Below are 24,087 nucleotides of genomic sequence, written 5' to 3'. Positions count from 1 at the left end.
ACTTTTTTATCTTTGAACTTTCATTAAGAATTTTGAAAATTAAAAACAAAACCTTGCTATCCAAAACCCTTGTGTTCTCCAGACTGAGAATATCATAAAACCCAAATATCATAAGATCCCTTTATAGTATTTCTTATGTTTTCAATTATTCCAATCCACCAAGTGAACAACCTGACTTTAGAATTTCAGAAAGTGAACAACAAATGCCACAAAACACCCACATTCTCAGAAAATTACCTATTCTAATATTGAAGACTCACATGATTTTTCCTATGCATTTTCAAGTTATTTGTTAATTTGCCAATGTTTTTCAGGTATTTCCCCAAGCAAGTAGAAAACCTCTAATACTTTCAATCTGGAGGCTTATGTGAGAAAACAATGGAACCAAAACAGACTTCGTGGGATAAGAATCTAGGCACAGCTAGGTACTTCTTTTGTGTGAGTGTGTTTGTGTGTGTGTGTGTGTATATATATAATGCTGGGTATTGAACCCAGGGCCTTGTGTATGATAGACAAACACTCTACCACTGAATTACATCCCTAGCCCTAGGTACCTAGTTTTTGAGACCCTCTGTAAACTCAGATAATTTGGGCAGGAAGACAAATATTGAATTGGCAGAGATCTGGGTGCAACAAGAAAAGCAAAATAAGGGAGATTGAATACTTCTTGCAATCCAGGATCTGCTGGGATGTAAAAATGAGCAGTTCCAAACAGTCATGTACTATAGCTATATTTATTAAATGAAAGTGATTTTTCCTACCATTTTATAAAAGGGGAAAACAAAGAGAACCACTGGTCTGAAAAAAGCATGGCTTATACCCATTTTTACTGTACCAAACTTCACATTTTTCTCTCCAGTTAGTATTATTCTCATTTCTTATTAATTTTTAAAGATATTGCAGGAGAACATAAAATCACAAAAACTAAACCATCATAAATAAAGTAAAATTCCATTACAATGAAAATAATGGAAGAGGTTCTTTTTTGATTATGAAAAGAGGGCATTAGTAGGTATAATGATGTCACTGGTGCCTATCCTGTGTAACTCTTTCTCTAAAATGAGATTACACACACACACACACATATATATATATATATATATATATATATATATATATGTGTGTGTGTGTGTGTGTGTGTGTGTGTGTGTCTGCTCTTGTTCTTATCACTGGACTTCAGATTATGAAGTTCTGTAAGAGAAGCAATCACAATACAACTTGTGCAGGTCATGCAGTTTTTTATGCTAGCTTTTACTTGTTATTAGATCCTTTTCCTAGACCTTAAGAGTCTTCTAAGTTTCTAAATTTTAATTTCAAATCTTACATTAGAAAACAATATTCAAAGACTCACTTAACAAATATGCACCAAATATTCTATGAGGTGTGAGGCTTGTGCTAAAAACTTTTTTTTTTTTTTTTGGTTTGCTTTTTGGTACCAGGGATTGAACCCAGGGGTGCTTGATCTCTGAGCCACAGATCCCCGCCCCTTTTTATTTTAGTTTCTTATTTCAGGTTCTCACTAAGTTGCTTAGGGCCTTTCTAAGTTGCTGAGGTTAATCTTGAATTTGCTATCCTCCTGTCTTGGCTCCCAAGCCACTGGGATTACAGGCATGTGCCACCCCGCCCAGTTTGAAGCTTTTAATACACAATGATTTGAAGTGGTGTGAGAAACTTTTCATACAATGGTTTGAAGTGGTTCATCAATAAGGTCTTACCTATTGGCATCTGCACACTTGACTAGGATGGTGTCTACAACTGGCCGGAGAAGTCTCTGAAGTTTGATTCTCTCTGCCAAACTGTGGCAAGGAGTATATACCAGCATGGCTCTTAAAGTTTTCTAGGGAAAAAAACCTGAAGGTCAGTTTAACTACATTTAAAAAGCATCAGAGACAATGGCCTAATCTGAGACAATATGAGCTACCAAATAAATCATGATAGAAATGAATCATAACTCAAAGTGGTGTTAATTAAAATGGTGTTTAAGAAACAATGATAGGTATCATATATTCAACATTCTCACAATGTGCTAGGCATCATGGTTAGGTTTCTTCTACATAACATCACTCCAAATCTAACAGTTCAGATTTTTTAATTATTTTATAGGTGAGCAAACTAAAGTTTAAGAGAGACTTGTTAAGTTTAAAAGAAGTTAAATAATTTTACTAAAGTCATACTGCTAGCAAATGGGAAAATAGATTGTGAATCAGGTCTCTATATCTTACACTAGACCCAATTTAATCAATACATTAGTATTCCAGTTAGTATGATAAATGATGAAGTCACTCAATTCTGACCCCAAACATCATACTGTATTACTTCTCAAGAAGATTTATTAGGCACAAGTGGTAATGCAAGGAAGAAAAAAGACTATGAGAGGTAGCTTAGAGGCTGAGTTTTAAAAACATACTAGTTAAGAACTATTCTACAACAATGATTCTGAACTGGAGGCAATTTTGAGCTCCACTGCACATTTGCCAATGCCCATAGACAGTCTTGCTTGTCATCACTAGGGGTCTGAGGGGGTAGAGGGGTGAGGTGGGTTTGCTACTATATCTAGTGGGAACAGGCTATGGATGCTGCTGGACATCCTAATAGTGCACAGGAAAGCATCCCTGGTGCTCTCCCATTCCTCACAAACAATTATGTGGCCAATGGCAACAGTGCTGAAGTTGAGAAACAATGGTCTAAGAAATATACACTTAAAGTTTTTGTCTGTAAAATCCTCTTTATTGCTCTCATGAAAGACAACTGTTTAACAGGTTAAACTAGAAAAACAGCTTGGTGTCTATGTCATGGAACCCTCTTCTGTGAAAAGCTTCCTGAATTTCCATATAATATTTATAAAAAGTCAAGCAAAATGTTTATCATAAATAAATTCTCCTTGAAGAATTAATCTCCAAAAGATCAATTATAAAAATATATAATTTTTCTATAATGTTTTTTCTTTAGTGATAGCTATAAGTTTGATAATTTAAACCTTAACCATTCAAATATTATTTATTTGTGTTGAAAATATAAAACAATTATAACCACTTAAGATTTTAAAAAAATGAATGAATTTGCTCATTATATTTTTTATTTATTTATTTTGCAGTGTTGGGGCTCAAATCCCAGGGCTCGCTCATTAAACGCACTTGCAAAATACTTGAAATATATTATTGTACAATAACATAAATAGAATTTTCAGTGCCTTAATGGAAGGAATGCCACTTGACAAACATATTACTTGACAAAGATTAATACGCAAAATTAAGTAAAACATGAAGAATCCCTAGTAAATGCAAAGGAAAGATATTTTTCTTAATCTGTATTGACAACATAAAAAAAATCAAAGTAACTTTGATCACTTTTCAATCCCACAAAACATTTTTAATTGGTCATGGGTGAGGCAACCACTGAGGAAAACACGAGCAGCAAGACATTGTTATTTGGGGGGAGTAAGCAGCATATAAAGGAAATTTTAACAGATTAAAACCAATAAAATTCAAATGACAGATAAATGAAAAATTATAAATTCCTGGGATTATGAAGTAAAAGTAGAACTTGGATTTTCCAAAATTAAATCAGGTAAAATACTTTTACTGTACCTGCCTCCCAATCCCCCTGCCTTTTCCTTCCAGAGACACAGATTGACTTAGGAAAGCAGACACACATTCAAAAATGAGGACCAGCTATAGACAAAAAGACAGTAATTTTATTATATCTTTAAAAGAGTATCTATGAAAGAAAGAAAAACCATAATGATATGTTGTGGAATAAAACTACTTACTAAAGCAGCAACGTACACTTTGTAGACAGGGTCAGCACAGACCATCGATAAGACGCTGCAGCAGGCCTCCACCACATCTCCTGAGATGCTGGCCTGGGAAGACCCGCTAGTGGCTCCAGCATTTGGGCTGCTTCCACCACTGCCCCCAGAATTTCCAGTGCTCTCCCCATTGGCCAACAGCAGGGCCCCACTAACATCATGGGAAAGACGCCTGAGAGCCATCTCTCTTACATTCCAGTTTCTAGAAAATAAGCAGCCAACGAGTTCCATTCCAAACACCTATATCAAACAAACACAATGTGAAGAAAAACTAATAAATCCAATGTGTTGAGTTAAACATAATTTTTTGATTATTAAAGAAAAAATAGTCATTTTTTTTATTCTTCATTATACTACTCAATTTCAATATGCCTAGTTTTTTAGAAATCCTAAGGAGGAATTTTACACTTGAGTCAAGGTAATTATTAAGTCATTAACACCTATTAATTCAAGGAAAATGATGAGTAAACTCCATAAATTAGATGGATATACTTGTATTTTTAGGCCTGTACCCTTCGTGTTTAACAAAAACAAAAAGCCCACACTAAAAAAATTGTGAAGAATTCCAACTTTATATTCATATTAAGGTAGTTTACAAAGAAACAACTGGAGCAAGATTTTTAAAAAAGCCAAGTCAAGAAAGGAACTAGAGTGGAGGTTTCAAAACAGAGTACTTCTCTTATAGATGACTGTAGTAAGTCAAAATAATTTATTTGAATTTGTCTTATACAAAACGGTTGAAAAAATATGTGGGTCTAGGCAAAACAGGAACTATGATGAATGGAGAGGAAAAACCAAATAACTAAAGAAAGAATGCGTGTGTTTAAATCAGTAATGATGCACTCAGAATTATGAATGTTGCTACAGTCCTCACTACCATGCCTCCAAAGCTGCAGAATAAAGAATCCCTAAAAAAGGAAAAAGGTAAATGGCATTGACATTATTAACCAATTGGCTAAAAATAAGCTTAACAACTAAGATAATTTATTGTGTGAAAAATTTCTACATATTAGAGATGAAAACACAATTTTGGGAAAAGCAGACCATGACATACTTATTTGTATGTGTCCTTTTAAAAAGGGACCTAAATAAGAATAAACCAAAAAGAATATAAACTTCTGGCACTCTTAAGTAGAATACCACTGTCTTAAGTTTTAACTCAGCCTATAACATTCTTAAAACAAAACAACTAAAATATATAACCTAGACCAAACCAAATCTTAAGCAAAATAAACTAGACTATGGCCTTGAAAGAACAGCATCTAATAGCTTAGAATCAACATGAGATTTCTTTATGGGATCCTGAAGGAGCAGGTCAAGATCTGTATTAAATATCATTAGTGAACTAGATAAAAGAATTGAGATGCCTTATTAATTTTGTGGATTTTATTAGATAATAGGTTGCTAACATGCTTAGAAAAGAGAATTGCAAAGCCGCAGAACTATAATGGTCATAAAAAGAAAAGGGAAACAAGTCCTAATGATGTAAAAGCTTAATGAGTTAATACATCTGTTCACAAACTTAACAGTATTCAACAGAATTTAACAAATTATAAAAATTATATATTTACTTCATTATTGTTTACTGAAGACACTGATTTTGGGCCCCACATTTTTTTCCAAAATAGCAGACTAAGCACTCAACAATCAAGAAAATCATGAAAGACCAAGCAACCAAAAACCTTATTTACTGAGGATGAAGAAGCAATCATAAGAGAAGGTAAAAGAATGAAAACTGTCCTTATAAATAAAATGCTTATTACAAAGTAATTACCACAAATTTTTCTTATTCATCCACTAAGCAAGCACCCATTTTTATATGCTGGTAGGATCTAAGGAGAAATTGAGTTTCAATGGTAGCAAATAAGAAATCTTTGGCAGGAATGAGGATTAAACACTGAAAAAAGCTAGCACTAAAGAGTTTCAGTTTCTACTCTTGGGTAGACTTTTTATCTGTTAGTTCAGGATGAGATGTTTCCAGATACAAAATCTGAACCTAGAAAGAAATTTTTAAGTCTAGCTGTATTAATACCAAAGTAAAAGTAAAATTCTCAATGGACTGAGTCATAATGAAGGCAAGCAAAATATTTGATAAGTTATAAAAGGGTAAAGAAAGGGGACAAACACATTAATTGATCTGCAAATCTTCTTTGAGAAATGAAGAATGAAGAACTATTTACCTGAATCCATGGCTCAGCTAAATCCTTATAAGCAGGAGGGATCTGCTGAGTTCCATAATGAGTAAGGTTAAAATTGCTCTCTTGATTCCTTCTTTGTGATCCAGCCAAAGGTTGCTGCTGTGTGGTTTGCTGTTGTGCAGCACGCAGGGAAGAAGGGGAATCCACGGGACTTGACAACTCATGGCTAAAATGAAAAATACAAAGTTTGCTAAAAAATATTAACAGATTAACAGATCACTTTGATAATATTTTTACTTTTATTTATCATATGCAAATCATTAATTCAAAATTACTACCTGTAGAAATCGTGGGATCTCCACTTAGACCTACAAAGGGGACATATTAAAGGTTCTCTATTTCTTCTACATTCTTCTGCCCCTAAAAAAATAAATAAATACAGAATACTTACAAAAATGTAAATGTATTAAGTATTTATATGTATTTATATGTCATAACTGTTCATAACAGTACAGGATTTCTATGGAAGGAACCACCAACAATTATTGGAGTATCTGAAAGCAGGCAAGCATAGCAGTTTAATTATTCTGATGCCTTTGCAAATGCTATTTTATTAGTCAAGACAACATGTACTTTTCTCACTATTGTTCAAAATGTTCTGCCCCATTTGATTACAAGGTTGGGTAATTCTGGGCCTTGCTTTGATGTTCCCCCTTTCTGTAAAGCTTCCCCAGACCTTCTTTCATGTACACCTTCCAGGTGGGAACTCTGCACTCCTTCTTGTATCACACGATATTGGATGTCATTGCTCAGACAGATCAATTCTAACAGATCCTAAACTCTAATTTGTTGAAAACTTTACATATGGCCTAGGAACACTTTTTCCCCCGTTCTCATTAATTTCCCCACAACTCATCATACAATTCCAAATAAAATGGTTAGCTGGAGAGTAACTGTGTTGAGTAAGCACAGGGATAAAGGAGGCACCTACAGATGGACATGCAGTGGTGGTGCAGCTTGTTCCGGCAGCCATCTTCACACACTGTAAGACTTTCTTCATCAAGCATGCCCAACAAGCAAATAGGACACATTTGCTCTTCTTCATCCTTTATGCTATAAGGAAGGAGGAGCAAAAGTACTAAGTACAAAAGAATATAAGACAGAATTAATGCAATATGCTAATTAGAATTATGCTTCTTTAAAATACAAACACAAAATAATCAAGAGCATCTTCTATTAACTATTTCAGGGATAATTATTTCTCCTATTAGCTTAGACAAATTTCAAATCAGATTCCATATATGTGTATTTACAGATTGTAAGTGTGAGTTAATTTGTCCTTGCCACAAATACAACTCAACACATGAACTGCGATCTGAAAAACAGCACTTGTGGGCTGGGGTTGTGGTTCAGCAGTAGAGTGCTTGCCTAGCAGGTGTGAGGCCCTGGGTTTGATCCTCAGCACCACAAAAATAAATAAATAAAATAAACTACAACTAAAAAATAAATATTAAAAAAATAGCAATGTATCCCTAAAATGTGGCTACTGTGCCTTTTGAATAAACAAACTGCTATAAGGTTTGACAAAATGATATTTAAAATAAAATAAAAGTAAAAGCAAGATGCAGACCAAAATATATGGCATGACTTTGTATTTGTTTAAAAAAAAAAAAAGAGAGGGAAATAGTGTGTGTGCACACATGCACCTGTTTCTCTCACACTGAATAAAAGGAAGAATTTATTTCCTTGTGTTATATAATTTAAAAAAGTTGTACAAAGCTTAACAATAGTTACGTTGTGTGCAGTTGGTCTGGAGAGAAAGATTTTGCTTTATTTTACAAATAAAACTACATGGTATCAGCTTCCTTAGAACTAGATCTAGAGACATGTTGCATTTTAAATGTACATAACCTTTCATCTAGACTTCTAAGAAACGATGAAACAAAAATAGAGATATGTGTGAGAATATTCACTGCAATATTATTTAACATAATGAAAAAATGAAATCAATCAAATGGACATCAAAAAGAAGTTAAAAAAAATTATGCTCAACCAGACACTATAAATCTTTCAAAAGGATAGGAAAGATGCAGAATGAGATGGACATCATTACCCTAAGTACACATATGAAGACACGAATGATATGACTCTATGAATAACCAGAGACAGGAAAAATTGTGCTCTACATGTGTACTATGAATTGAAATGCATTCTGCTGTCATGTATACAAATTATAATAAATAAATTTTTAAAAATAATGCACAATATATTATAGGGTGAAGAAAAAGGTAACATGACAAAATTCTAGCATGTACAAAACGTTTATGGCCGAATATGTCAAAATTGCAACATAAAATGGGCAATTATGTTGTATTTATTTGAATATTCCTAATATATGAAGTGCTTTTAGGAAATCAGTAAGAAAAATACTAATAACTCAATAGTAAAATGAACAGAGATAAAAGGCAATTAAAATAAAAAATACCAATAGCCAATACAAACATGAAAAGAGAAGTACAAAATGCACGTTAACGAAACCATACATTATTTTATTATTATTTTTTGGATTGGTAAAAATTAAATAGATTGGTAACATTTGGCAATGGTAACATTTGTCAGGATTGGTAACATCCTGACAATGGCATAGGTAAACAGGTTGTCATATACACTGGTGGTAGGAATAAAAAATAAAATTTCTGAAAGGTAATTTTGTTATTGATCCTTAATATATTCAAATGTATATATTCATGACTTAATATATTCAAATGTATATATTCATGATCTAAAAGTTCTATTTTCTAGGATGCTGTCTTACAGAAATATTTTAAGCATGTGAGCAGAAAAATAGAAAAATTTGTTGCACTTAGTAGACAAATAATTACTGGTATACTTAATATCAATCAATCAAGGTAATGATAAATTAAATTATGGTGTATCAACAACATAAAAAAAGGAGTGTGTACTATTTTTTTTTTTTTTTGTGGTGGGGCTAGGAAAAACCTGGGACCTTATACATGCTAGACAAGTGTTCTGCTACTGAGGAACATCCCAGGAGTTACTTGGGAAAATGATATTTAAAATAAAATGAAAATAAAAGCAAGATGCAGACCAAAACATATGGCATGACTTTGTATTTGTTTTAAAAAAAAAAAGAGAGGGAAATAGTGTGTGTGCACATGCACCTGTTTCTCTCACACTGAATAAAAGGAAGAATTTATTTCCTTGTGTTATATAATTTAAAAAAGTTGTACAAAGCTTAACAATAGTTATGTTGTGTGCAGTTGGTCTGGAGAGAAAGATTTTGTTTTCTTATTTTTATAAAGGTTTCACTGCTGCAGTCTGGCTGGGCACAAAATAACGGAGCCGCCCCGAGGCACTTGTAGGTTCAAAACAGGAACTCCTATTATCCGCACTCCCGCGGACACCACCCACAGCGGGCCTTCCAGGATATACCACCTACTGGAAATCCCTCCTCCAGCACTTCCCCAACCAACACGAACTTTCCAGGAATCCCCACGAGAACTCCAAAGTAGTGGGCACCAGAGGCAGCAAGAGCCGGCCCTATATACAATACAATCAATCCAGCATCACAGCAGCTATATGTAGCTTAACTCAAATCATCATCTCAATGGTTCGCTGGCGTCACCTTTCAAACATTCCCTCTGGCAAATGCCAGGCTCATTCTGACTGGGCCATGGCTCTCAACATTTTACTATGAACCTTTGTGAAGTGATAAACAGCTTTTAAAATCAACAATACTTCATTATTACATAAATATAAGAATCTAGGATGTTAAATTAGTTATAAAACCAATCTGTGGCAGACCTATCATTAAACTTTTACTTTAGAAGAATGTGTCATAATCTACCTACCTCTAAAAACTAGGTTCTGTGCTAAGCTCAGGTTTTCATTTTCCCCTGGGCCCAATAGTGTACTTCTAATGTCTAAGGCTACGATTCCTAAAAAGTAGGTCTTAGTGACCAACAGCAAAATAATCAGTTACAAAAAATTTCCCAATAAGCTGAACAAACAGGCTAGAAAAGTCACAATGCGTAATTCCTGAGGTGAAGTCACAATGACTAGCCTTTCTCCCTCCTGTTTTATCTGAAGGTGGAAAAGCTATCAAAATATGCAATGTATTAAAGATAAATTATTCTTAAAACAATGCTACTTATTGTTTATGTAACAATGTATAATAAAAATATTAGGGGCAAAAATGATGCAAGGTCAACTAACTTTTCAAATAATTACACCAAAATGGGCTTATTCAAGAGCAAAAATAAAGTTGCATAATTTAAATCAAATTGCAAGTGCAATTTGTAATTTAAATGCTTTTTTGACCACATATGTATCATTTCAGCGTATTTTCTACCCATCATTTTTCAAAGTTTCCAATGTACATATCATTCATCTCTTAGCTGTATACATATACTATTTCATATTTACAAAAATGTTATTATAACATTTTACTTGTTATTAAACATTAAGTTCTTTATAACATTTTCTTTGCTTTTTTGTTGTGGTAAAAAATATATATTATCTAAAATTTGCCATATCAAACATTTTATTTTCATCTAAACCATTTTTAAGAGTACAATTCAGGGGGCTGGGGATGTGGCTCAAGCGGTAGTGCGCTCGCCTGCCATGCGTGGGGCACTGGGTTCAATACTCAGCACCAGGTAAAAATAAAATAAAAGATGTTGTGTCCACCGAAAACTAAAAAAAAAAAAAAATTAAAAAAAAAAATTCTCTCTCTCTTAAAAAAAAAAAAAAGAGTACAATTCAGGCCAGGGATTGTAGCTCTGTGGAAAAGTGCTTGCCTTAGCATCACATTAAAATAAATAAATAAAATATGACTATTGTGTCCATCTACAACTAAAAATATTTTTAAAAAGTACAATTCAGTGTACATTCATGCTGGGCATCCATCACCACTATCCAGGACTCTTTTCATCTTGTAAAACTGAAACTACATCCCATTAAACAATAATTCCCAAGTCCCATCTCTGCCCAGTCTCTAGCAACCTCTATTCTACTTTTTGTTTTTATTATTTTGACTAAGCACCTCATATAACTGGAATAATATGGTATTTGTTTTTTGTGTGTCTGGCTTATGTCACTTAGCATAATGTCCTCAAGGTTCATTCATATTGTAGCATATATCAGAATTTACTTCCTTTTTAAGGCTGGATAATATTTCATTGTATAAATGTTTTGAATTTCATTTTTCATCCATCACTTAATGAATATTTGGGTTGCTTCCACTGTATGTGTGTGCATAATTTTTAAGGTGTTATAATTTTCCACTGACTAGATAACTGTTTATCCATTTGTTGTTGACATCTGGGTTGTTATAAGAAATCACTAGGAACATCTTTGTGCCCACTGTTTTGACATTTCAGCTTATTTTCATTTTGGTAGTTTTTTCAGAAGATCACATGAATATAGAGCAGTGAGCAGCCAACTGCAAGACAACAAATCAGGTGGTGGTCTGCTCTGGTAAATGACGTTTACTTGAATGCATCACATTCATTTACAGATTATCTATGGCTATTTCCAGGCTACAAGGGCAGAGCTGAGTAGCTACAACAAGAAACCCAATGGCCCACAAAGTAAACATTTAAGTTAACACCTCCTGTAATAACCATTACAATTTTTATGTACTTGTAATACTTTTGATATATTAAAAACTGGGTTTGTGCATAATATAGTGTTATAACCTGAAAGTGCTTTCAGTTATAAACATGTTTCCATGCCATTCAATATTCTTTAAAAGTACAATTTTAATGGTTGCATGACATATTCATTTTTTAAAAAAATATTTTTTAGTTATCAATGGACCTTTATTTATTTATATGTGGTGCTGAGAATAGAACCCAGTGCCTCACAGATGCTAGGCAAACACTCTACTACTAAGCCACAACCCCACCCCCTTAACATATTCATAATGTGGACATACTTTAATTTGACCATTAAACCATTTAACTGAATTCATGAATCAAAACGTTTTAAAAAGACACATTACCTTTTCCCAGAAAGGGTACAAAACCATTTTACATACATGAAGCACATCCTTCTAAGAACAGACTTGTTTCATTATAAAAGTCTTCACTAATTCTGTAAATAAAAACTATTACCTTTTTTTAAAATGATGTTTTGTTTGTTTAATTATTAGGTTGACCAAATATGTTCGTTATCCCCTTCAAATTATTTTGTGAACATCCTTTTCATTCCCTTTGTCCATTTATGTAAGCACTGAGATTCTAGATTCCTCTTTGCAGTTTTATTTATTTATGGATAAGATTTTGTTAGATTTTGCAAATATTTTCAATTTGTTCTAATTCTGATTTTTATTATTTCTGAAATAAATTTAAATTTTTAATGTAATTAGATCTGCAGATAAATTCCCTTTAATTTGTTTAGTTTTTATATATAAAAACATGATTGTGTGGGGGAAAAAACTAAGTATATCATGACTATATATTTGTAGTTTCTCCTCACATATAAACAAATTTAAAATAAATCAACAGAATCCCCAAATTATGGTCAATCCATATTTTCAAGGCATATTTTTTTTCCATGTTACAGAGAAACTTTCTCTTTTAATTTTGGCTCGCTTGTTTTAAGTATTTGTTACTTTTCTTCAAAGTTAAAAGTTATGGAAATGCCAATTCAAAGGAGAAAGGAAAAATTAGAATAAGTTTGGGTCAGAAAGCTGCAGAAATAAAGCTCTCTCTCTCTCTCTTTCCATTCTATTTAGAAGAGATAAGATGTGAGAGAAAGAGCTCTGAACTAAGAGCCAAGATACCCTGGTTATGCTCTTAATCAAGTGAGCTTCATGACCTCTTAAGGATTTAGTCATTAGGCCTAGAAAATTTTAATGCCCTAAACAACTTGGAAAAATCTAGGATTCTACAATCAGTTCATTTAAAATTAAGCAAATTCAAATATTTGTATTTTCCACAGATGATAAATATTTCTCTTGTCTTCACTGAGCCCTTGTTCATGTCATCACTTTCCCCTTCTTCACAAATTCTGAGATAGTTACAATACTTAAAAGGATGATGGGATGAATATGGGACTTAATCACTTAGACCAGTGCCTTGGGAACAAAGAGGAGGTTTCTGCAATAATTTAAATATCTCATTTTCCCCATTAACACCGGTAAAGAAATATCATAGAATAGAAAAAAATTCACTTGAATTATGATGATACTAGAGACTTAAAAAAGAATTTTACATTTGTCATTTTGGGCTACCTCTCTGATCCTTCAAGGCTTATAAATTCATCTTATCAGCAACTAGGTCATGGAAAGTTGGAAAAGCACTGTAGATGTCAAGTAAAAACTCTGATTAACATGAACTTCTTTATTACAACTGATAAGTCTATTTAACTGGAATATGTTTACATTCTCAAAGGTAAAAGAGTTTGAGAGAATTATCTGGAAATAGCTATGAATTAATTAAATAGCTATTAATTAAATAACAATGTTATATAATTTAAAATCCTAAAGCTGGGTGCAGTGGCACCTTCCTGTAATCTCAGCAACCTGGGGCACTGAGGCAGGAGAATCTCAAGTTTGAGATCAGCCGCACCAACTACTGAGTTCCTGTCTCAAAAAATAACAAGGATAGTAGGTGTATCTCAGTGTTAAAGCACCCCTGGATTCAATACCTAGTACCATACCAAAAAAAGTAAAATAAACAAATAATTTAAAAAACAATAAAAAATCCTCTAGTTGAAAGTGATTTTGGAAATGTAAATAAACTATCAAAAAACTACAGACATTTCCTTCTAATTACACAATACTCAGCTTCATTATCTATAAAACAGTGGTAACCCATGGCTACCTAATGACATGGTTGTTAGAATGAGACAATATATCAGGTGCTCTGGCACAGAGTATGATTGACAGACAGTAGCCACTTAGTATTTTACATCTGCCACATAATTTTTCTCATGAAATGGACATTTCTTATATGAATGTACCATTTCCAGCACTCTAGATTTTAGAATAAAATATCCTCAAATGACTTAATATTTATTTACCCTTGATTTTAACATGAAAACCAAGATTTAAAAATTAAATCATTTTTGAGCAATTTAACAAATAGATATGAAAAATCACCTCTAATTAAAAAATTAAATTAATGCTTAATTCCTTAAAATGTACTAACCTGTTTTCTGAACTAGATGTAGAAGTACTAGATGATGACAATGTATGAGAATTTGACATGCGTGAAACAAACTTCTGGATGGTGTTACGAGATGGAGCTTTGATTCTTGAGCTACGCCTACTGTGATATTTCTGGAACAAACTCTCAACCTAACATTGGAAAAAGACAGTAATAAAGATATTTGTGCCATAATTATACATATGAAGAGTTCTAGTGGTTGAAATATTATTCATCTTTTATTTACATATGTTTTTCATAAAGCTGGTTTAAGAGCTTCAAAATTAAGAACACAGTTTACTTAGAAAAATATTCAGTGTTCACTGTTTTATTCATTTTAGAAAAAAAAATTTATCACTCAAGAGATCTCAAGAAAACTATCAGTACCAAATACTTCTTACATACCTTTGCACCTTCAAAATGATCACTGTTTATTTAAATTTGGAGCTCATAGAAGAAAACTTTCAGAAATATATAAATTTGTTCACAATTTTAAAAATTCCAAAGTATTTATAAAAAAAAATTACCTCAAAATTTTTTAAAGTTTTTCTCCATAACATTGGATCTGAGGGTTCTAGTTGAAACACCCGGAGCATAACAAATAATAGATGAATACAAAATGTTCCACGCCCACAGCTGCAGTTCTGAAGAATTAAAAGAATTAAAACTGATGGGTTAATAAATCTGTGGTTTATCACTTTCTTAATATTTTTAAAGTGTTTATAGAAAATATATATTAATGTTTTTCATTATCTTTACATGTAAGACAAGTCTACAAATATTTCTACAAATTAATCTCTTATTTCAGTGAACTTATTAAAAAGATCAAATTTATTTAAGGTATTGATTCATAGTAAAAAATCTCATAAATACATTTAAGAAAAACATTATTAGCCCCCAAATACATTTTAAACTCACTTTACTCAAGGGGATTAACTGATCTCAATTTAAGATAGTATGTAAATGTGAATTAGTACCAGATGCTAATACAATATAAGATGGTGACAAATACTACCTGTGGCCCAATAAACACTCGGTACTTGTTGTCGGGGCTGTCTCCTCCGATCAGGAAAGAGTTGGGTCCTATTTGCTGCAGTAAGTACAGCCTGGCCCGCATCACTTTGTTCACACGGCGGTTTGTTTCCTCAGGGCTGTACGGTGAGAAGCCATCCGGGGAAGGGGCTCTTCGAGGTGGTGTGATTCTGCCGCTCTGAAACTTTATGACAGTGTTTTTGTTTTCTAGGTTTCTTACTTCTCAACAAGAAGTTAATAGTAAAAAAAAAAGTCTACTAGACACCCATATGGTAGATTATATTCTAAAAAAAAAAAAAAAATGCTTCAATGTGTCATGAAGCAAAGTCAGGCAAAATGCTGTCCTGATATACTCATCTCAGGTGAACTTTGGTAATCTCAGTCATCCTTACAACTGGTGATAACTCTGGCTGAGTGAGAACCACAGGTCAACTTCACAAATTACTCTGTAAACATCTGAAAAGTATGCTTGAAAGTATTATATAAACCAAAATAAAAGCATAAAAAGTAAACTCCAGCAGCAGGCAAAATGACTATGTCTAGGGGTAAAAATTAAACATCCAACTTCCTGCCTTCTACTTAAGGCTTTATTAAATGCTCTTCGGTGATTTGGAACTTACAAACACTTCCTGGAACTCCTTCTATTATACATTCTATAGATACTCTTTCTTGATTAAAACATCTCACTGGAATCCCAGCAACTGGAGAGGCTGAGGCAGGGGGATCACAAGTTTGAGGCTAGTCACAGCAACTTGGCAAGACTTTGTCTCAGTGCTTCTAGGTTCAATCCCCAGTACCAAGAAAAATTAAAATAAGTAAATAAGTAAGTAAATAAACCTCGGTGGAGGCTGACAAAAACTTTCCTGTGGAGTAACATACTGCTCTTACTATACTTCACTGATTTTCCTACAACTTGTTCTTTTCATCACTACCCAGTAAAAATACTGGTTGTTTTGGATGCACAGCTGAATAGTTAAAAATAATAAATGTTGGCAAGAGCACAAAGCAACCAGAATACTGTGTGTAGTTGCTTTGGGAAACTATAAGCAGTTCCTCAAAATGTTAAACATGTTACTCAGCAATTTCACTGCTAGGAATAACCCAAGAGAAATGAAAACATATGCCCCCACAAAAACTTGTTAATGAATGTTCACAGCAGCATTTTTCATAATAGCCAAAAGGTGAAAATAGCTCAATTGATGAATGGGTCAACAAAACATACTATATATGCATAAAAAAGAATATTATTCTGCAATTGAAAATTAATGTAATATTGATGCATGTAATAGAACATGGATAAACTTGACTGTGACTAACTTCTTTCATAGAAGACCACATATTGTATGGTTCCATTATATGAAGTGTTCAGAAGAGGGAAAACAGATTAGCAACTGCCTAAGGCTGGGCACAGTCCGCTGTTCAAAGGAAAACTTTAGACTAAATAAATCTAACAGTTTATTTGGGCAAAGAATGATTCATGAATCAGGCAGTACTCAAAACTAGAAGAGAGTCAGAGAGCTTTACCTTAGCAGCATGAAGTAAAAAATCAGCTTCTATAGGCTGAACACAAAGTAATTGCTGGATGGCCACAGGGAGGCTTTTGCCTTATCTGGTGGTCCCTAGTTATATAACCAGTTGGCTGGCTGGCTGTTTGTGATTGGCCAATGGTCAGTTTGGTTTCCAGGTACAAAAACAGCTCCAGACCAACAGCCTCCTGGTTAATTTGCTTTAAGAGTGGGATTCTTTTGGGGGTTGGGGGAGATGTGGGATACAATTCTGTTTATATTTCTATATAGTTTTACCACCATGACCCCCACGAACCACACCTCCCACTATTTACAGCCTGTGTAAACCCTAACACATGGATACTGGGTTTGGGCAGGTAGCTAGCTTTGGGCAATCAGGCAGTCCAACATGATAGAGTGGAGGCTAAGAAGAGCTTGCATGTTGCAGCTTGCCCTCCTGAAACACTGTTGCAATCCAGGCACCCTGCTATGACAAAGGGATGCCAATAGTCCCCAACTACTCTAGCCTTCCAGCAGAAGCCATGCATGTGAATGGGGAAGCACCCTTAGCTAGTCCAGCTTCAGCAGATGCCATGGGGAGCAGAAAGCCACCTCTGCTGAGCTGTGCCCAATATGCAAAATTTGGGAATTACTAAAAGATAGTTATTGTGTTAATAATGAAAATGTACTTTTTTAGAAGGGTCTATGTTCTTTCACAACTTGAGATCTGAGGAAAACCAAAGCTCCTCCCTTTGGTCACTCTCTAACCATTTTTCCATTTACTCATTGGCTTCAAAGTTTTAGAAAGTTTAAGTGTCTGTCATGAAGGGCCCACCTGCTTTTTTTTTTTTTTTTTTGCAAATCTCTTTGATGACTGGCTTAACATAAAAAACAGTTGGATTCTCAGTTACTTCTGCATTCAATCTGCTGACATATAACGTGTTGGCCAGGGTAAGTGTAGGAAAGAAAACCGACCTCACACAGTTATGTAGACATAAAACAAAGGAATATTCTGATAGACTTTTCAAATAATTATGCATAGTACACCAAGGCTCAAAAGTGGTTTCTTAAAAGTAGCTGTAATGTGAAATATGAAATCACACCAACAATGTTTCCCTACTGGTTAAAATCCAGATGACCTATTTTATACTTTATATGGATCCTATGAAATCATTGTTTTATACCACATAATACTCATCTGGAGTTCACTGAGTCATGCAGATCTTCCAAACACTCACATTTCATTACAATATTTTTTTAAAAAATCACATCTGGTGTCACCTATCTCATTAGAGAAATCTTGGGAAACTGTTAAGTTCACAGTGGTGAATATGACTTTTCTAAAATTCTAATTTTTGCTTTAAAATCTCAAATTTTGTCATTGGTGAAGAGTTTGTTTCAATTTGTTTGGCAGAAAAATATCTGCCAAATACCCAAGTCTGAATAATCATAGTTTGTTGGCCAGTCATTTTTTCAAATAATAATATTTCATAAAAATACAACTTCTAGTTCACTTTGTGACTCTAACAATCACATGAATGTTTTTCCTTGAGACAACCACTATATTTTGGCATGGAGGAGAAGTGCTTTATGAAAGCTTCTCATTTCATCACAGAATATTTAAAAGGTGTGTATTTAATAAGAGTTGGGACCTAATAAAATTAATTTGTATTTCTCTGTCAAAGGCATTCCTAAGTAAAAGTGGCTTTTGTTTCTTTTAATGGCCAACATATAGCAATAAAGAAGAAAAATTCTGTTGTCATAGCCTTATTTCAGGTGAAGTCACCAGAAGTTTTACCCACCACAATTACCAGTGCAGTGAAAGACGCAAAAAACATATTTTATTAAAAAATTAGTTTGACCTAATGGATCAGAAGAGGTCTCAGGACACCACCCCCACTCCCAACATGAGTATCTAGATCATACTTTGAAATTCTAACAGAATGCTGGGCAATATTTTCTGTATTATAAATGAGTCTAGAAATGATAGAAAATAATATATTTGTCAAAACGTTAACTTACAGGCACTGGGGAAACTCTTTTTCTCCTTACTCCTGGAGATTCTGATTTTACTGTGCGACCAGATGGGGAGCTACCAGGAGATGGGCTCCGACGGCCTTTGGGAGCTGGTGAAGCAGCACTTGCCAGGACCTCTCCTTGAGATTCAGCTGCCACGTTATTTATTTCAGATCCATCTCCTTTAATAGGGATTGGTTTTACCACCTAAATAAAAAGTATTCAATATTTTGGTTACTCAAAAACATAAATGATAAATGAACTTGAATATCACAGACTAGGAAGTTAATCAGATTATATAAATATACCAGAAATTATACCAAATTTTATTTGGTATTACTTTATTTTTTAAAAATTTAAACCATAAATGTTAAAGACATTTTTACTTATATAAAAGTCAAGTCATTTATGGTTTCTTATTAGTTAAAATGTTTTTGTACAACATTTTAGAAATGGTACTGTTATTATATGCCCAAACTCATTTAATATTTGAAATCAATAATCAAAAGTTAACCAACAAATGTGAAAAATAAGCACTTATAACATCTATAGTTAATTTACTAAATAAATGAAGATCTTTTCATTTATTTTGAAAAAATGCAGGGTCTGAAAAACTCAGCATGATTTTAAGTAATCAAATAATCTGACTGATGAATATAAACCATCTTGCCCTTTATTTTTTTTAAACAATTACATTTCATAATAGTCTAGACACATATCTCAGAAAACCAAAAGAAGCCAGAAGCTTAAAGAATCTCAAGTAGAAGTTCAGTTTAAAATACTTTTTTTTTTAAATTTTAAATCTCTCAGATTGAATATAGCCATAAACAAAAGGCCAAACTTTCTGGTCTTCCTACTACTTCTATTACACAGTCAGTCATTATTCCATTAACCTTGTCTAACCTTCCCTCATTCTGTGCTCCACTCACTCTCCTCCAAATCCTCATCTCCAGCATGCAGTGTCCCAGGCAGCATACCATCATGTGAAAAAAACTCATCCATTTTTTTAAAAATTTTTTTATTTGTTTTACTTAGCCATGACAGTAGAATGCATTTATGCACGTTGATATACCATACATAGATGGAGTATAATTTCTCATTTTTCTGATTGTACATGTTATAGAATCACACTGGTCATGCAGTCATATAGATATACATAAAGTAATAACATCTGTTTCATTCTACTATCCCTCCTATCCCCACATCTACCCCCACCCCCACCTTCACTCTCTTCTACCTAATCTAACTCTGTTTTTCTTTAGTGCCTTCCAACCCTGCCACCCTTATTGTGAATTAGCATCTGCATATTAGAGAAAACATTAGGCCTTTGGTTTTTTGGGATTGCCTTATTTTGCTTAGCATGATATTCTCCAACTCCATCCATTCACTGGCAAATGCCATATTTCATTCTTCTTTAAATCTGAAACTCATCCATTTTAAAGGCATGGTTAAAATCCTACCTTTTGTGGAATGTCCTTTAACTCCACAGCTTGACATTCTCTTTCCTAAGTCCTTACTGCTCTTTGCACACCCCACTCATTAGCACCTAGTCACAAAGTACTTTTGTGATATTTCATGCATGTGATATTTTAGTTATTGTGTATAAGCCTTAGTTTCCCATTTGGAAATATTTATGGCTTACTTAGGTTTCAAGAAGAATATAAAGTAACTTACATAAAACAATAAAAATAAACAAAACCAAGTAGATAGTTAACTTTTTAAGGATAATTTGAAATCTATAAACCATAAAATGCAGAATGGGGTAATTAAGCTTAGGGACAATATGTTAGGTGTCTTATTCTACACACCTCTGCCCTCTTCACTCCTGTTCTACATACGTAGACAAGGTATTTAAGTATTTGCTGGAAAGTGGACAGTGAGAAAAAAATTTTTGGTTTTGGAAAACTAGAAAATGTTAATTTATCCATAACAAAAGATAGATGGTTGGCTCCCCTTTAAAAAGTTGTAATTTCTGCTCTGTGGGTTTCTCAGAAGCGTTAGACTCTTAATACCTCTAGCTCAAAGAGCTCAGAAAACAGCACATTCTAACTTCACATGGCTTTAATTATTCAAAAGTTCTTTATACTGAGTAGAAATCTCCCCCTCTAACTGCCACTTTCTATAAGATGTTTCAGTAGAACATTCTACTAAGACAAGGCCTTGATTTTTTTTTTTTTATCCTCTGACAAGAATAATAAAATGGTGAGGGGTTTCCATCCATATCTCGAGTGAGGAAGAAATGCAAGAAATGTACTAGGTTTAGCTGGAAAGGAAAGAACTCGTGAATACCAAGGTAGCCAAAAAAGTTTGCAGGTAAAGGACAAACAGATTTATTCTGTATAAGTCCATGAGACAGAATTAGAACCAGTGGGTAGAATACAAGTAACAGCTGACACTCAGTGATACGGGGTGTCCAAAGCCTTCGGGGCTACTGAGATATCTAACTCTGATTAGCGCTAGACCTCCAGCAGCATTGAGATGATAGAAATGCTCTGTAACTACACTGCCCCAATGGCAGCTGCCAGGCACATGTGGTTACTGAGCATTTGAAATGTGGCTAGTGAGACTGAAGGACTACATTTTTACTTTTATGTTTAATTTAAACAGGTATGTGGAATGAAAGTAAGGCTAGATATTTGATAGGGGTGTAGTTTAGATGAATCTTATGCTGCAGTCTTTGTTTATAAAGAAAAAACATAAAAACTTGTTGGTATAGATTGGTGCTAGGACACTGTAACAATTAGAATCTATTTCTTCCTTTATAAGAATAAAGAACTGTATTTCATAATGCTGTCTTCATACTTTGAATAGAGTATCTCTAACTTTCCCAATCTATGAACCTAGGTTATCTTTTATCAAACCCCATAAAGTTTTCATTCATCTTTAATCTTAAACTCCTTGTATCTATTTAATTTTTCTGCTTTCTTAGAAGACTTCTGGAATTAAGATCCTTGCATCCTATTTTAGAGATAAAGCATCCAAAATATATTGGAAAAACTGCTCCAATAAAAGAATTTTAGATACTGACATTAGAGGGCAGTGTTGCTTTAATCATTTAGCCCTCCACCAAACAGTTAAGTTCCTACAACAGTTTCTCAATTAGCATAGCTTTAATTATGGTTTGTTTCAAGTGGCCAGAATAGCAAGCAAACAAAATTACTGCATTTAAAATAAAGAAGATGAAAACTTACAAGGGGATCTATTTATGCTTAATTTTCCATTTCCTCCTATGCTTTAGAGCAGGTAATCCCCAGTCACTCACCACAGGACCTCTCCTGTTTCTCCTTTCCAACCATTCGTGTTTCCAGGCTGGCATACAGGTGGCCTTCAGTTTCTCCCTGATCATTCGTTCCTCTGGGCGATCGTCCATCTTGTGCAAGCCTTTGAGAGTTTCCTTACTCTCCATCTCACGACTAAAATGGAGGGAGAAATGAAAAGGAGACTCTTTATACTGGAAAAATAATTTCAAAGACAGAACAGTTCTGTTTCAATGTTCCAATGAACATGTAACCAAAAGACAACTACCACAAGCCCCAAATGATTTAAGCAAGGAATGAAAATATTAGAAATTATATTACAAATACTACTGTGTGGAGAGTATTGAATGTTGTCTGATAACATGAATTTAATGATGCTCCAGGTGGTTACCCAAATGGATCCTAAGCATTAAACATTAACAAACACATTCATGAAGACTGCACTGCTTCTAATTCTACCACCCTAACACAGTCATGTATAAGGCAGAAAAGTATTTAGAAGGGTATATTTTTTATTTTCTATTTTTGTTATTTATTTATTGTTTCTTTTTAAGGAAGGGTATCTTAACTACCATTTTCTCATGGATTTAGTTCTGAAATGAACTAAATAAATATTTAACAAGGAACTTAACTAGATCTTCTATGATCCTAATATAATGTTTCAAAGGCTATATTATTAAATTTGTATTTTCCTAGCCAAAAAAAAAAAAAAAAACACTTGGGTACTCCATACCTAAAGAGTAAAAATTACCTAGTACAAATATTTTGATCTTTACTTCATAAAATAATATGGAGGTACCAGAATAACTTCTATGCTAAGAACTTTTGAGAACTGATTCCACAAAACATCAGAGGTAAAGTGTCATTCTCAGCAAAAAAAAGATATTCATATCTACATGTGCATGCATATTCATACACACACAAACACAACATGCAAAGATGTAACAACGGGGTTCATAAGGAAACAGTTAAAGTAATTGTATTCTGGGAGAAGCAACATTTTTTAAATTGTTAATTTACAGTTATTGAAAAGCTAGAAAATACTGATTTTTTTTTGCTACCAACAGGAAAATGAAAATATGGAAATACCAAAGATGATAACGTTAAGCTTACTAAAAAGTCAAATTCAAACTCCTTTAGGAATTTTTCAGTTAATCACAACTTTGAAGTAATATCTTCAAAGAACCAGCAAAAACATCTAAAACAAAATAAATAGGCACTAAAAAGGAAATGCTTAACTGGTTTTAATGAAGCAATGACATTGTGGGGGAGTGGGAACCAACATGTTTTTAACTGTCAAGAGACTGGTCTAGATATTTTTAGGAAAACAAAGAGGATATAACATTTGAGTTGAATCTTGCAAACAGACATTAAGACCATATAGTAAAATATTTCTGTCACACAGAAAAACTGTCATATAGCATAAATGAACATGAGATGGGGAAAAAAGGTCATTTTTGTCTTTTGTAAAGAAAGATTATCTCATTTACTTAGAATTATCTGTTTCTTTTCATGTTCTGGTTATGTCATATTAATGTGACAGGTATATGTAGGAGAAAGCTAAGAGGAAGGGATAAGGAAAGAGAGAAATGGGAGGGAAGGGAGGAAGATGGGAGAGGAAAGAGGGAGAACGAGGAAGGGAGAGACAGGAGAAAGAACACAGGGGATACATGGGGAGATGGGGTAGAAACATTTTGCCCAAAATTCATCCCAATCAATACTTGCATTGAGGGAAGCTCAGGTTTTGTAATCTGACTGCCTACCAAAATTTACTTGCAAGTCCCCAGTATAAAAAACAAAAATTTTCCCTTTTCAGTAACAATGTATTGAGGTACCCTTAGGTTCCCAGCCTAGTTCTCAAAAAAATTCAGTCCCAGGGTGGAACTGCTGTGCATTTTTATGCCAGAAATTCTTATGCTTCCAGACAAAGGTGCTTATCTTCTTCCCTCTAAGACTACATGTTTCCCCTCTCCCAAATTTGTTTCAAGAGGGTCTCTTCTCATTAATTCTATTTTTCCCCCCAGCTGGGGAGAGGAAGGTTCTGCATTTTTAGCGCCTCTCTTCCTGGCACCCATCCAGATGCACAGAGGACTGGACGGTGTAGTCTCCTTAAGAGTCTGCAATGATTTATTTTTTTCCCCCCACTTGTTTAAAAAT

General features: G+C 33.7%; 1 protein-coding gene across 2 annotated transcripts in view; it reads right to left on the bottom strand.

Annotated features, from left to right (window-relative positions):
• The window catches only part of Map3k1 (mitogen-activated protein kinase kinase kinase 1), a 76,767-nt gene that overhangs the window by 12,947 nt on the left and 39,733 nt on the right, over window positions 1-24,087 (bottom strand). For both annotated transcript variants that reach the window (XM_046456274.2, XM_046456273.2), the window contains exons 2-11: window positions 21,936-22,086; window positions 18,680-18,880; window positions 15,136-15,336; window positions 14,648-14,764; window positions 14,124-14,272; window positions 6,938-7,059; window positions 6,285-6,366; window positions 5,989-6,172; window positions 3,770-4,048; window positions 1,716-1,837 (exon numbers count right to left, since the gene is read on the bottom strand). In XM_046456274.2, coding sequence (XP_046312230.1) covers window positions 1,716-1,837; window positions 3,770-4,048; window positions 5,989-6,172; window positions 6,285-6,366; window positions 6,938-7,059; window positions 14,124-14,272; window positions 14,648-14,764; window positions 15,136-15,336; window positions 18,680-18,880; window positions 21,936-22,079 — 1,601 coding nt within the window. In that variant the 5' untranslated portion in view covers window positions 22,080-22,086. The remainder of the gene's footprint in view (window positions 1-1,715; window positions 1,838-3,769; window positions 4,049-5,988; window positions 6,173-6,284; window positions 6,367-6,937; window positions 7,060-14,123; window positions 14,273-14,647; window positions 14,765-15,135; window positions 15,337-18,679; window positions 18,881-21,935; window positions 22,087-24,087) is intronic.

The sequence above is a fragment of the Marmota monax genome, unplaced genomic scaffold, assembly GCF_021218885.2.
Source record: "Marmota monax isolate L192 unplaced genomic scaffold, Marmota_monax_Labrador192_F-V1.1 WCK01_AAM20220418_F8-fsc00037, whole genome shotgun sequence".
NCBI lineage: Eukaryota > Metazoa > Chordata > Mammalia > Rodentia > Sciuridae > Marmota > Marmota monax.
Note: the sequence above shows the minus strand (reverse complement) of the source record. Positions and strands in the feature narration are given on the sequence as shown.